Source organism: Asterias rubens, chromosome 4, assembly GCF_902459465.1.
Source record: "Asterias rubens chromosome 4, eAstRub1.3, whole genome shotgun sequence".
Classification (NCBI taxonomy): domain Eukaryota; kingdom Metazoa; phylum Echinodermata; class Asteroidea; order Forcipulatida; family Asteriidae; genus Asterias; species Asterias rubens.
The window spans coordinates 1,387,840-1,402,905 of record NC_047065.1 but is presented as its reverse complement, the minus strand read 5'-3'; the positions used below and the strand labels follow the sequence as shown (position 1 = coordinate 1,402,905).

At 39.7% G+C, this 15,066-nt stretch overlaps 1 protein-coding gene across 2 annotated transcripts in view; it reads right to left on the bottom strand.

The window, feature by feature from the left end:
• Positions 1-5,044: 5,044 nt before the first annotated feature.
• Positions 5,045-15,066, bottom strand: part of LOC117288998 (ankyrin repeat domain-containing protein 11-like) — a 72,861-nt gene continuing 62,839 nt past the window's right edge. For both annotated transcript variants that reach the window (XM_033769882.1, XM_033769883.1), the window contains 7 exons: positions 13,794-13,936; positions 13,204-13,426; positions 9,935-12,375; positions 9,168-9,266; positions 7,782-7,922; positions 7,221-7,319; positions 5,045-6,817 (listed from right to left, as the gene is read on the bottom strand). In XM_033769882.1, coding sequence (XP_033625773.1) covers positions 6,638-6,817; positions 7,221-7,319; positions 7,782-7,922; positions 9,168-9,266; positions 9,935-12,375; positions 13,204-13,426; positions 13,794-13,936 — 3,326 coding nt within the window. In that variant the 3' untranslated portion in view covers positions 5,045-6,637. The remainder of the gene's footprint in view (positions 6,818-7,220; positions 7,320-7,781; positions 7,923-9,167; positions 9,267-9,934; positions 12,376-13,203; positions 13,427-13,793; positions 13,937-15,066) is intronic.

The window sequence follows — 15,066 nt, the reverse complement described above, 5'->3', positions numbered from 1 at the left end:
AGGTGGCAGTAGACTTACCAGGTAAATCCATAATGTGCGAATGTTTAGAACTACACAAACAATGAAAAGTTACCTAGTCTTTTGCTGCCACCTACTGTTCCAAAGTCTCCCATTACAAATTATTCTTTGTGTGTGGACATAATAGCTCAAAATTTTCGGTGATAATCTCAAAAGCGCTACAACCTTTTGAAATGAAATTATCACAGGTTAGGTTTACTGTATATATCTACATTTAAAAAGAATCAAAATAATTCAAACGGTTCCACATACCAAGGGTTTATTTTTAATTTATGCATCAAAACTATTTATACACCTTGTCTTTCCACGTTCAATTTGAAAATTATTTTATACTTTGGTTTCAAGTTAGCAACAGAAGGTTTTAAATTAGAAAATGAACTGTCTGAACTCTAGGAGAGAGTGCAAATTTGATTTTTCAAGTTAAAATGAAGTTTTTGAAAGATTATTTTGTAGGATAAGAAGTAACCATTGTTTAATGTTTTCTACGCACATTAAAAAAATTATTTTAATTAGGATTGTTTTGATTGTTGTGCAAGTAGTTATAAAGTAAATATTTGATCAAATTGGAAATTATTTTGGATATTGATTGGAATATATAAAGTAAGTTTTCTAGTTTGTTCAAATTTTTGAGTATTTGCAAATATCGTTTATGTCCATATGCTCCAATTTGTGTATACAAGTGATTTACAGCTATGTTTGTTGTTCCAAAAAAGCAAATTTTAGCCTAGAGTTTAACCAGAAATGTTCAATTTACTTGTTGTGATTTAGAATTTAAAATTAGTTTTAGTAAAACTGGAAAACCAGAACGAACCCAACTTCCTGAAACTAGTGCTGTGCCATCCATTTTCTGGAACTGCTATATATATTTTTTTTTTCACAATATGAATTGTATTAAATCTATAATCAAACTGATTTTGTTATGATCAATACACTGGAATCCATTTTGTTCCTTTCCTTCATTACCGGTAATGCAACATCCAAATAATTATTGAATATTATTTTAATTTGCTATATTTTTACTGTAATGGCTAGATGCTGAAGATTGTTTGCTGTGGGTGAATGTGCTGGTAAACTCTCCCCTAACTCATCGGTGAACATGTTTTTACTGTTGTGTTTTGGGTGACTACTCTATATTCCGACAAAATTATGAAAAAACCCTGAAAAATTAGATAACAGGATCCAACTTGTCTAGAAATAAAACCCCAAATAAATAGAATTTTACATCCAAGAGATTTGCAGACACTTAAGTTCACCTCAAAACACAAATTTAGACGTTTGTCAAAACAAGATTCTCCCACCTCAGAAATGGAAATTTTGTCTCTTTCAAGAAAATAGAGATCAGTGACATTTCAGAAATTAGCAAAAATATTGACACATAACAGGGTTGGACAGACACTCTGACCACAAAATAAGTAAATTTGACACAAGTTTTTTATTTGATGTTAATCGCATTTTGTTTTAATTCTCTACACCTTGGCAGTAGGGATTCTGACTGGACATTACTTTTCTGTACAATAATTTTTTTCTTTAAATCACACCAAATAACAGCAACAGTACAGGTTTTTAATTTTCATAAACTTTCATTTTAAACATTTGGTTTTATTTGTGCAATAACTTTGTTGTTGGTAATATTAACACTAGACAAAGATGACAATACACGACCATGAAATGGAACAGGAAAGATTGAACGAAACAAAACTGTGGTTCAGGAAAAACATGTACAATTGCACAGCGTATAAGTGATGGTAAAATCACCAGGGAAAGAATTGATAAAAAAGTCTGTATTATATCTTTGGCTCAGGGAAAAAATGTCATGGCTCTGCTTACTGTAAGCAAAGAATCGGTGCTTACGGAAGTAGGGAATTCCACGCTAATATGTCAAGTGCATTTCACAGGCTAGCATTGAATTTTTGCTTGCGAGTACTCCATGTAACTTGGCATTCTTCTCTTACACAGCTAGCACAGAAATTCAGCGCTTGCAAGGTGCTTACGGAAGTAGGGAATTCCACGCTAATATGTCAAGTGCATTTCACAGGCTAGCATTGAATTTTTGCTTGCGAGTACTCCATGTAACTTGGCATTCTTCTCATACACAGCTAGCACAGAAATTCAGCGCTTGCAAGGTGCTTACGGAAGTAGGGAATTCCACGCTAATATGTCAAGTGCATTTCACAGGCTAGCATTGAATTTTTGCTTGCGAGTACTCCATGTAACTTGGCATTCTTCTCTTACACAGCTAGCACAGAAATTCAGCGCTTGCAAGGTGCTTACGGAAGTAGGGAATTCCACGCTAATATGTCAAGCGCATTTCACAGGCTAGCATTGAATTTTTGCTTGCGAGTACTCCATGTTACTTGGCATTCTTCTCTTACACAGCTAGCACAGAAATTCAGCGCTTGCAAGGTGCTTATGGAAGTAGGGAATTCCACGCTAATATGTCAAGCGCATTTCACAGGCTAGCATTGAATTTTTGTTTGCGAGAACTCCAAGTAACTTGGCATTCTTCTCTTACAGAGCTAGCACAGAAATTCAGCGCTTGCAAGGTAAGCGGAGAAAGGTGATCACAAGTTCAGAATTCGGCAGTAAGCAGAGCCATGAAATTGGGGCTTGAGTAATTGGGAACGAAGCAATCACAGGACCATTCAAAATCACTTGATTGAGCCAAAGTGAATTTATGATGGTAGTAAATTTAAAATTTTCAATAAGTAACTGAGTGCTCACCTAGTCCTTGGCTTTTAAAAAATTACAATTTTCTTGAGGGTAATTTTCTTTTAAGATGGTTTCATCTTCTTTTCATTTTGAGTGATGATTAATTAAATAACAATGAAAAAATGGTTATCCAAACCATATTGACAATATCCGTTGCAAAGATATTTCCTTTGAGGCCTATAGGAGGTGCTCCACTCTCTCATCAATGACCAAAGTTTTAGGATAATCTTTTTGTCAATAATTGGTGTGCATCACAGCAGAATATCCTGGCAGTGTTTCAAATTAAACATTTTAAGGAGAAGTGATTTTCTTCTTCAATATGTAAAAAGATGAAAGGAGGGCAAAGGCTTTTTTTAAAAGTCTTTTAGCCAAGATGAGTGATGGCAAATTGTTATCTGGTTGTATGATAATCATGAATTAATGACCTTTTACCACCGGACAACTGCGGACTTATTTTGTAAAATTGCATTACAAAAACCAGCATAACGTATTGCGCATTGCAATTTGATGCCAGATTGTGAAAGGTACACCACAAAATCATACAGATGACGTGAAATTAAACTGAACAGGCATATAACTGCAGTTTGTCAAAAAACAGAGAGGAAACTTCCAGGCACAGAAAGATTTTGTTATGAATTTTAAACGGCACAGCTGAGAAACCAAATAAGGAGGAATTTGCACGGTCTGAAGGACATCACGATACATGACAGACACATTGGTAAATGATATCACAGATCACGCACTAGTCAAGAAGGGGTTAACAACTCAAAAACTGTGGCCAAGTAAACAACCCTTTAACTAGGAGAATTCAGTCATTCTTAAAGAAACAACAACAACAGTAAAATGTCAAACAGTAAATGACGGCGAAACGTGCACGAAACTCATGAACAGGTGCAACAGTTAAAAGGAAATGAGTTCGCCCCTGGAGAAAAACTGAACAAGTTTGATTTGGGATTTTATACCTGCAGCACGTGCATCCTGATGGATAAGTTTTCAATTTCCTTTTGTGACTTCACTTTCAAGATGCAAGTGGTATGAACATTTCAAACATCTCTTTCAAATATATCCATTCATCGAAGACATGACTATTTCCAAAAGTTCCTTTACTTGTATAAATGTTTTTGAACAAGAGCAAAGATATTGACAAAATGGGGAGACTGCAACATTATGGCTACATAGCTCACTTAGTAGAACACCTAATCCGCAGGTGGAAGGTTCTAGTCCCGCTCTAGTAAGTTTGTTTTTGTTCAGCCCAAATTATTAATGTTTTGCAAACATTTAAACAACAACTGGCAGGCCAAAACAGTAGTGGCGCCAATTTAGTCGTCGAGTTTTGTAAGGAGATTTCTTTGAACAGTGGAGTCACAACAGAAATACAAGTAATCCAACCCATTTTAGTATTACAATCATTTGTTTGATCCCAACACAAAGCTGCCACAAGTATTTCTTTAATTTAAAAGAGGGTATTGTACAGGATTGGTAAGGATAAAACATCATTGTTTGAATGCGAGTCTGGAATCTTCCTGATTGTGAAGTTTATACCAGAACCATTTTATTTGTGAAATAGTTCCTTCTGAAATAAAGTCACATTAGAGAAAACTTGATCTGAAAACCTAACAAAAAACCCACCCAGTTTCAGTTGTTACAACCAAAGTTAAAGACACTGGACACCTTTTGTAATTGTCAAAGACCAGTCTTCGCACTTGGTGTATCTTAAAGACACTGGACACCTTTTGTAATTGTCAAAGACCAGTCTTCGCACTTGGTGTATACCAACATATGCAATTGGTTGTTGAAGTTGCGAGATAATAATGGAAGAAAAAACACCCTTGTCACCGGAAGTTGTGTGCTTTTAGATGCTTGATTTCGAGACCTCAAAATCTAATTACGAGGTCTCGAACTCAAATTTGTGGAAAATTACTACTTTCTCAAAAACTACGTTATTTCAGAGGGAGCTGTTTCTTACAATGTTTTATACGACCAACAGCTCTGCATTGCTTGTTACCAAGTAAGTTTTTATGGCAACAATTATTTTGAGTAATTACCAATAGTGTCCAGAGCCTGTAAGGACAATGTGTTTACATGCTGAACTTTGTGCATGGTTACTAATTTGTCTTGTCTCACATTACGGATTCAGCCAAAATGTTCACGGATTTGTCGTTTCATGACAGATCACACAAAACATAAACACTGTCTGTGACTATTTTGTTTTCTCAACCAATCCAGTATATTACCTTTAATTACATCATCATGTTTGGTTTGGAGTCAATGTCGGATGTAGTTTTATGCCCCACAGAACATTAAAAGGAACCCACAGTTTAAGAAGGATGTGATTTTATTTTGCAGAAGAATTTGAAGTTGTCATAACATCCCGTGTCATAATACACACTACATGTACCTATGCTATTGTGCATGGTCTATGGGAACAGGGTTTATCTTAAGGAACAATTATGGACTTACTGTTTATTAGTAGATTATCTACACTTGAACATTAATTGTGGACAATTGTTTATACTGGTTAGTTAAATAACTAGTTAACCTAGTAGAAACCCGAGTTACTAGTCAACACTTTAACTAGTTATTCAACCTAAACTGTTTAACATTAAACAGGTCAACAATAATTTCATTGAAGTATCTCATACAGACTTTGTCCAAAATAAAAACAAACCCATCAAAACTATGTGAAACCATCAAACCAAAGAACGCCAAATACAGAACAATTGTTTGTTAAACTCAAAATTATTATTCAAACATCCCTCCCAAATAAACAAGTAATTCCCACGACTAAACCAAGAACTTTTTAAATCAAAACACTTGTGAAAATAAACCCATTCAGGTCCAAAATGTTGTGTAACAATAACATTTATATCCGTACTGATTCAGTTAGTTTTTTGTGGTAAAACTAAAACAGAGATGTTCGCCGGTAAATCCTCTGAACCTTCTCGAACTTCTGTCTGAGATTTTTCTCTTTTTAGTAAGTAACAAATCGGCGTCAAAACTGACTTTCCAGATTTGCTGGAAAAAAATCAATCAAATTTTGTTAATGACTCTCTGTACAAGTGTAAATTTTCAATTTTTTTAATTACAAACAACATTTATATATGTACACGGTACCACTAATAATACAGTCACATTTTTTTCTTAACAATATTTTCCTCAAATGTTTAGTTTATCCCTTTTTTTCAGATAAGAAACAATAAAAACGAGTAACGACCGTTACCTCTCGTCCATTACTGGAGAACGATTTCCCAAGTTGGAATCATTGACCAATTCAAAACATATTCAGGAGCTGCGTCGTTCACTTGACCACAGGACAACATGTGCCCGTTTAAAAATCAAATGACCAATTCAGAATTGGAGGAGCCACTGATCCTGAGTCCTGGGTTCACTTTTCAATTCCAACCTCTCTATCTGGTTTGAATAAACCGTTAACTTGTAGCTTATCAAATAAACGATGAACACTTATGTCTTAGAGAGATGCCTACAGTAACACTAGGTGAAAATCTTGGTTCAGAATCAACCACGGGTTCTTTTCAGAACCAACACTACTCAAAAGAGATTTTCAAACGGTGTTACCGCAAACAACTCTTGGTTTTACTTCCACCGTGCAAAGTTTTGAAATCCTACTTTAAATCCTCACGTGTTCTTTGTATCTTAGCGTCTTTAATTCTTTCTTTCTTAAATCCACACTCTGGCGATGATCGAGGGGTGATGGGTTCCAACCAAGCCCCCATCAATCAGTCCATATTCACAACATCCTTCACCATAAACCTTTTTGCGTCTACCACCAAAACCTCTGGGACCTGAACACCTGAAACCATCAAGACAGTCTCAAAACTCTTTAATTAAAAAACTTCAACTAAACGGGAATCTTATAAAGAAGGAGGAGGAGGGAATCCTCCTTGAGACGCTACGCTGGAAGTAAGTCTAGATCTCGATCGACCTCTACCATCGGTACATGACATGATGGAACCTGCGGCCGGTTCTTAGGATCCCATAACTTCAGCTCTTGTAGCTTCAACTCCCATTCTAGTTTCTGGATGGCGTACAGAGACGCTGCTTCATGTTGGTGACGTTGAAGAAGATCCTCCTGGAAAAAAAGAAACGAAATCAAAATTAATTTCATCAATTAAAACAAATTTTTGATATCAACTCCAGGCAGGTGGTGGCCGAGTGGTCTAGTTCACTGGACCCAAACTCTGGTGTTTGATCAGCTGAGTGTGGGTTTGAATCCCGGTCATGACACCTGTTCCCTTGAGCAGAGCACACTTAACCTTAATTGCTTTGTAAAAAGTTGGGAAGGTAGTGAATTCTTCTGTCTTACAAGCCAGGCTCCCAGAGATAACCCTGCCTACCTCCTTACGGACTGTGAAGGGGTAACCCAGGAGTAGGTGGCAACGTGCCCTAGGTGACAGTTGACTTGTTAAATTTCATGTAGCAATCAGTTTTAGACTTCTTGAGAATAATATTTGATACATCTGAAGCAAACGCACCTTTATTTTTTCATATTTGTCGTCAACGTCTTGAAGCCATGATAATAACTGCCTTCCGTTATATCTCTGTCTTATGCTTCCCTTGCTGTCTTCATTTGGCTGGAAACAAAACAAATCGATACAAAATGACAAACATGTTCAAACTTTATAGATCGGGATAAAGAATATCATTTGGATATTTGATGAAGGTAAATTTAAAATCCAGAAAGGCTACACAAAAATTTGAACTGAAATGTCAAGCTTCACTGTAAAAAACAAAAGCTGTAATCCTACAAAATGGACATTCAAATTTGCTGGAAGAAGAGCGAGAAAGAATTCTCACAGCAGACATAACTGTTTACATTGTTCTTAATCTTGCCTCACGTTCCGACCCTAGCAGAGTCTTCCTTTTGACAACATAACAAACATAAACAGGTAACTAAGTGTAACATAAGCAGTCAAGTGGCAATACATGAATGGAGATACAGAGAGAAACAGAAAGCACACAGAAAAGTAAACAAAGAATAAGGAGACAAAGTGCGGATTGGAGAAAATGGGATGGTTTGACCAAACTAGACTTACCATTGGTTCAGGCATGTTGTACACTTCTTGGTTCTTCAGCACGGTGCATACGCTAAATGGGACGTTCTGATTGGCTAATGCCCTAGCTGCTCGACCATACACTCTGACTATATCCTGCTCAGCTGCTAGCATCAGTTTCTCCTATGGGATGAAAAAAAAAAACTTGATAATAATAGCGGCCATCTTGGGTTGGTTCAAGAACTTTTAGGTACCCTCTTTGATAACTTGGAACCCCATCATTTGCCTTGACCCAGGTTCATACTTCCAATAAATTTGAATCCAATTTGACGCCACAAATTTGTAACAAAACGATTCGCTCAAGTTGAAATAGACTAAAATTTGTCAAAATATTCACTGCGATGGTAGTTCTGGCATCAAATTAGCTTTATATTCGCATGGGCATGAACTACTACCCAGGGTTTATTCACAAACTTGCCAAGCACTATTGATGTCAGCAGCAGAATGTGGGTTTGAATCCCGGTCATGACACTTGTACCCTTGAGAAAGGCACTTAACCATTATTTCTTTGTAAAACATTGGGAAGGTAGTGCATTCTGCTCTATCAGCCAGACTCCTAGTGGATGATACCCAAGCCTATATCCTTATGGACTGTGCCAGTCCAAACCCAGTTACAGCCCAAGGAGTAGGTGCAGGCCTGTGAGCGGGTCATGAAAAAAAAAAGCGGAAAATTGCTGTCCGGATTTTGGGCCATAATTACAAACGTAATAAAAGGCTTTAATTAAAAACTGAAGCGTAGACAACACATTCACAGAAACAGTAGGCCACAATTCTTACATGTAACAATGTGTTGTGCATCCTCATTTTCAATATATTGTTGTAGCATTCCTTTAGAAATAAATCCACAAGCGCGATGAGTCCTCGTCGTCGACTGCCATATTTTACTTGTCGCAAAAAAATACACACTGTACACACAACGTACGGACGTCGCATGGGGGAAAACCATGTGTGCCTAATCCTGTCTCAAGGTGTTGGCTTTTTAGTAAAGCGCCCTCTGTTGGTGCAATTGAATAATGACATTGAAGTACATTGAAGTACATGTAAAATATACGTCGCGCTAAACGAAAAATTTACAACAACGGCTCCAATGAAAGACCACCACGGAGCATTTTACTGGGTCTAGCCCCCGACTCACATCTCAAAATCAAATCGCAATTAAAGTGCTTCCCGATTCCAGGAACGTGCTGCTTGACGATCTATTTCGGATGTAAAAAAAGAAGATAAAAACGGGTGGGTGGCAACGTGCCCCTGATGACAAACAGTTGGGTCGACAGGTCTTGGCTGTCTGGTCTTGCAATGTTGGTATATCATAATTATAAGTATAAACTGTTTCCGAGCAGTGCTCTTAGTCTTGTAGTCCATGCTTACCCTTTCTATACAGTGTCTACACCTTAACTCATGACGTTTCTTCTCTTGTTCTTGAAACTGTGTTGCTAGCAGATTGTGAAGTTCGGTTGGTGCTTCCATCTGTAATATGATAAAAGTAGATTGAATTGACCCATTTCACCTGACTTCATCATCAGAAAAATCTTGAATGCGCCATACTGGTGGGCAATTTCACTGTGCGTTTTCATATATATACCTCTATGCATTGAGTATGCTGTGCGTTATGCAGTGAAGTGCGCGTTTTAGGCGACCCGTCGTTAAACCTAACTGCCCACCAACATGGTGAGCGCGGCATCAGTCGCCGCGTGTGACATGCGTGCAAGGGGTCAATAGCTGTTCGACACCCAGGCATTCTACTGGTTGGATTGGTAAACACAACAGTATAATAAATAAATAATGCTGGCCTGTAGACTGTGACACAGGGAACACTAGTTTTCAACTGAGAAATAAAAAATAACATACCACAAAATTGACCACTCAAAACAAAATCCTCGGAGAGAATTCAACAGAGAATATGTTTTATAAATATGCCTTGTTTTTAAAACACATCTTCAAAGTCCAAAAAGAAATCTTTTAAGAAATGAAGTTCTTTTAGATCGTGATGTTGAAATGTTAATTTATTAAAAACAGTTATGTTACCAGTGGGACTTATCTCTGTTCGGAAAGTGGTCAAACTCTTAAACCTTACAGCCAGGCATTTTTATGTCATAAAAAGAAAAAGAAAGAAGAAGGAAATGAGGACTACTTACGTTGGGTATAGCTATGCTGATCTTGGTGTCTGGATCACTAGCTAGAAGGTATGTCTTCCTATGCATGAGGTACTCACTATACCCACTAGGCTGCTTAGGTTGTACATTAGCAACCATTGTCCTCTGTCGAGCCTCAATCCTCTGCCGGATATTTAGATACATCTCCATGGCATTAATTCTCTCCATCGGAACTGGTGGAGTCTGTCTCTCAATAATGGATCCCTCTCCGTTAGCTTGTTGCTGCTGGCGGTGACGTGCCATCTTACGTTTACGCGGGTGTGAGGATTCTAAGTTTGGCTCTGGCGTCGAGGTGGCGGATGATGACTCGACTTGCGTCCGCCGACTCCGCGTCATGGGGAGTGAGGTTGCCGCTTCTTTGTCACTACCGTTGGTCTCAGATGGAGGGTTAGAGTTTGAGTTCACCATTCCAGAGTTGGAACGTAGCGTCCGCACTGGTTTGGGAGGTTGCGGCTTCTCGCTTGATTGTTCTTGAGCTTTTGGGGATCCCTTGCCAGACTGGGCACTACCAGACTGATTTGCCTGGTTAGATGTGGGCACAGATGACGTCACATCTGGGCTACCCCTCGCTGGCGATCTCCGTCTTTCTAGATCTCGTAAGACAGGACTTTTCAGGTTAGTGGAGTCAGTGCTTGATGAGGTACTGACTGCCTCAGTGTTGCAGACGACATCAGACGTGGTGGTAGATTCCTTTTCGACGACTGGTTTTTGGTTGGTTTCTGTGACAGGCAGAGAGGCACTTGTGGAAGAGACAGATGTTGGAGAGGAGTTGACTTCTTTTTGACGAGGTTGTGAGATCATACTCGGATCTCTAGGTCTCAATAACAAGGCTTTAATCTCACCGGCGTTATCAGCTGACGAAGAGGGAGGTGACACGATATAATACTCCCTAGCAACAGGGAACGGTGACACTCTCTGCTGAGGGTCTGATTTATGTCCATCAGGAGAGTTCTCGGCCACCTCAACCCTTCCATTCTCAACAGCTTTAACCTCTGGTGAGGGGGATTTAGATGAGGTACTTGCTTCCTCGCTGGGATGGCGTTCATCTTTGGATGAACGTGATCCCTGACTTGATTGACTTTGATGCCTGTGGTGTTTCCTATGTGATTTTTGATGGGAGCGATCTTTATGTCTCTTCGGTCGGTCACGCCTTTCATGTTGTTGTTGTTGTTGTTGTTGTTGTTGTAATTGTTTATCCACATTGGAATCAGATTCAGTCTCTAAACGATTATTGACCAATGGTCTGGATTCTGTCCTCCATTCTGACACATTATTTGCCTGAGATTCAGCACCGGGCACCGGTCTATCCGTCGGCTGTTCCGTTTCATGATTGGTACTGCTGAGACTTGCGGAGGTAGCTGACAAAGATCGGGGAGCATGTGGAGACTGTGGGAGGTGCATCAACGCTGATTCCTGCCCAACACCACGACTAGAAACCAACGTCGTATGCTGCAGAGAGTCAACAGACTCTGTTAACGTGTCCGGAGCGGCGTGATGTTGTTGCACCTGCTTCTTGGGTGTACCCGGTAAAGATGACAGAGATGAAGTACTGAATGGAGCCAGTGGGTTCACTGATGATACTTTACTGTTCAAAGTCAAAATCGTAGAGTCAAGCTTACTGGAAGAGTTCTCCGTGAATATGGAGCTTGATAAACTACTGGCATTGCTGGTGTGCTGATGAGCACTAGAATCTACAGTTGGTATCATGGCGCTGCTACCAAAGTCTGACGGCGGTAAAGTTCTTGCGTTTGTCTGATTCCAGAGAAACGCTGACGGGGCTGCCGAAGATTCGACAGTCGTCGTGCTGTCTGCTTTACCTGAGGATCCTTTGGTCTCTGTTGCTGTATTAGAGTCGTCTGATGACAGCATGTTGGAATCGCTCAAACTGCTGTCTGAGTCTTCCTTGGCACACGCTACTCTCGGCACTCCGACATCGCACGCTGGGACAGTGTTCGATTCCTTGGGCGACGACTGTGACGCATTATTACACACCTCATTGGACAACTTTACCTCCTCATGTGAATTCCGACACTCGGGTAAGACAACGTGCATGGGCTGCTGATGTTGTTGCAGCTGCTGATGTTGTTGATGTTGTTGCTGCTGCTGCTGTTGCTGCTGTTGTTTTTGAAGGTGTTGCTGCTGCTGCTGTTGTTGTTGAAGGTGTTGCTGTTGCTTGAGTGTAGCAGCCAGACCAGAAGTAATATTATTCAAGGGTTTCGTGCTTAAGTGAGGATCAAACAAATCACTATCGGATGTAGTTGTTGAGGTCATAGAGTTTGGTGTGGCACGGTCATTCAGTTTCGGGATAGTTCTGGTTATTTCCATGATTGCCCCTTTGCCGCATTTATCTGGTGATGCCCAGTGTATTGTTATTTTCTGCTCATTCGGACTCCGATCCTGATGATCAAATTCATACGGATCAGCTGGAAACAAAAACAAACGGAAAAACAGTTGTTAATAATCATGAAAAGAGGAAAAAGAAGGGCTGAAAGGGAAACAAAGGTGTTCATAGAAGTGCAGACAAAATGAAGGTTTCAGATCGTATCAGAAGAAAATAAGCTTTCTCTGTTATTAAAAGCTTTTGGCGGGACTGAACTTTCTACAACATTAAGCACAGAACAGAGTGCTGAGTGAAACACAAAACCCATTAACTTTCTAGACGTTCATATCATTTCTCCCCCAGTTCTCTGCAAATTGTTGATATTCAGTTCTTGTAACTGTCCCCCCCCCCCACCCCCTTCAAGTCTTCTGGAATAACTGTCCATCCCCAAACCAGCATCTTGCGCATCAAGAGTCAGTGTTTATCTCTGAGCAAGTTCGGGCGATGACGAGACTTGACTAGAATGACCAGACTAACCAGAAACCATGGAGCACAGGGAGATTGACTACATCAAACCGTGCACTGGAGCATGAATGATGGGGTCCGTTCGAGAGCTACATTAAAGTTTCTGGCCAAGACTAGTCGCTCAACCAAACTTGCTCACTGCTGTCACATACAAACCACATGATCAAAAAGACAGCCTAGACCAAATTTCATAGAGCTACTTAAGCAGAAAGTATTGCTTAAACATTTTCTGCTAAGCAACGTAAGCAGGATACCAGTCAGAGATGGTACATGATACATGGTATGTTGGCTGGTAACCTTTTTCTGGTAAGCACATATTTGTTGTGCTTAGTTACTTAGTGTGCTTAAGCAGCTCTGTGAAATTAGGCCCTGATAGCATTGCAAACAAACAAGCCGTAGGACTTACGTCTCGCTTCGCCATTCCTGAGTTCTTGGGTATCTACAGAGTCCACACTCTCTGGGGAGGTTGGAGGCCGTGCCTCGGCTAGCGACGTGTCACTACTCGTCTCGATAATCTCATTCTTCATGAGGCTACGGATCTCTGCTGAGCAGGCTAGATCGATGGGGGCCTTGCCTCGCTTGTTGACCTGGAGAGGGTTGGCTCCGTGCTTCAGCAACAGCTCAACAACCTTAGGAGGAAACGACGATGGTAGATTCATGAGGATTACGTCAAAGAAGCACTAAGTGCAGTGACGGATGCCACAAACACAACATTCATACAGCACTCAATAGCTGTGTTTTCCAGCAGTTTGAGTTTAAAACATTTTAAGAGAGTTTTTTGGCGTGATGAACAAAATGTCTGCAATTCAGCCTATGGCATGCCATGGAATATGTTTAATGAATTAAATGAATGAAGAAGATATTGAGAGGACAACCCACAGCAGCTTCAAGTAAGGGTCTTAGAGAATCTCTAATAATTGACCCCTGACCCCTAGCATGACCTTTGAGGTCATTACCTGCCCCCTTACACTAAGAATCCCTTTTTTGATTTCTCACCTTAACATGTCCGTTAACAGCAGCATCATGCAGTGGGGTATCGTCCTCTAGGCCTTGAGTGTTGACGTAAGCTCCTGCTTTCAGCAGCAGCTTCGCTACCTCAAAGTAACCATGGTTACATGCCTCATGAAGCGGCGTCCAACCTAACGAGTAAAGATCAAGGTTTAAAAACTGTACATCTTTGTAATAGAATTTTTTGTTTGTAGCTTTGAGAACTTTTCACCTCAGGGCCCCAATGTCATACAATTACATGTAAGTTGAGCCAATGCTTCAGCTTAGCGAAAATTTGATGCAAACCAGTTGCAAACAATTTACGTTACATGTTACTTTAGCTGACCTCAGTTTTTGCAAGCAAGATTCTTCCGTTATAACAATTTATTATTGTTGACATGCATATACAGCTTTAGGAAATCAGGCCAAGAAGAATTGGAGGGAAGGGGAACGAGTACGCTGGACTTCTTGCATTTTTTAAGCTTAGGGTCTGCAAATATTTGCAAATAGAATGATGCTAAGAAATCATCCTTCAAACTAAAATCAAACACAAACTCGGATATATCGTTTTACCACACACTCCCAAACCCCCAAATGACTGTCAAACAAGAGGGGTAGGAAAACTCCAAATCATAAAAAAAATCTGTTCATGTGATCTAATCTCTGGTCTAATTTCAATCATGTTTTTAATTCAACTCAGCCTCGATCAATTTTACTTAGCAGATATGGTTAACCAGATAAAATGTTGCCATGTGATGTATGCAATTATTTTGACTGGTTCATCTGAACTCATGTTTAGGTTTTAATTTCTTCACCGGCTCTAAGGCATTTTTGATGTTATTTAATTGTACGGTTCAGTGTTCATTCATTTCAGCTCTAGGCCCTACACCTGCAGGGCTCCAAATTAACACTAGACCACAGGCCAGTGATTTTAGTGTCGAGCAAGTAAATTCATCCCCCATCACAAGACAAGCCCGACGATCTTGTGTTTCTCAATTGAATAATACTAGGCTACCTCATTGTGAACAAATAATGATAACATCCTTCAATACTCTTGAAGACATGTGAAGACAAATGAGATCTTCACGCATCTAGAAAAATCTTCTCTTATAGTTTGTTCAACTCGCTTTGATTCTGGGGTGGATTTCACAAAGAGTTAAGACTAGTCATAACTTGAGTTAAGGTCGGTTCATACTTCCTGCGAATGCGATACCAATGTTGACGTCACAAATTCGCAACGAAATTCGCACTGAGTTGAGTTGTGTTCAACTCTTTTGCGAAT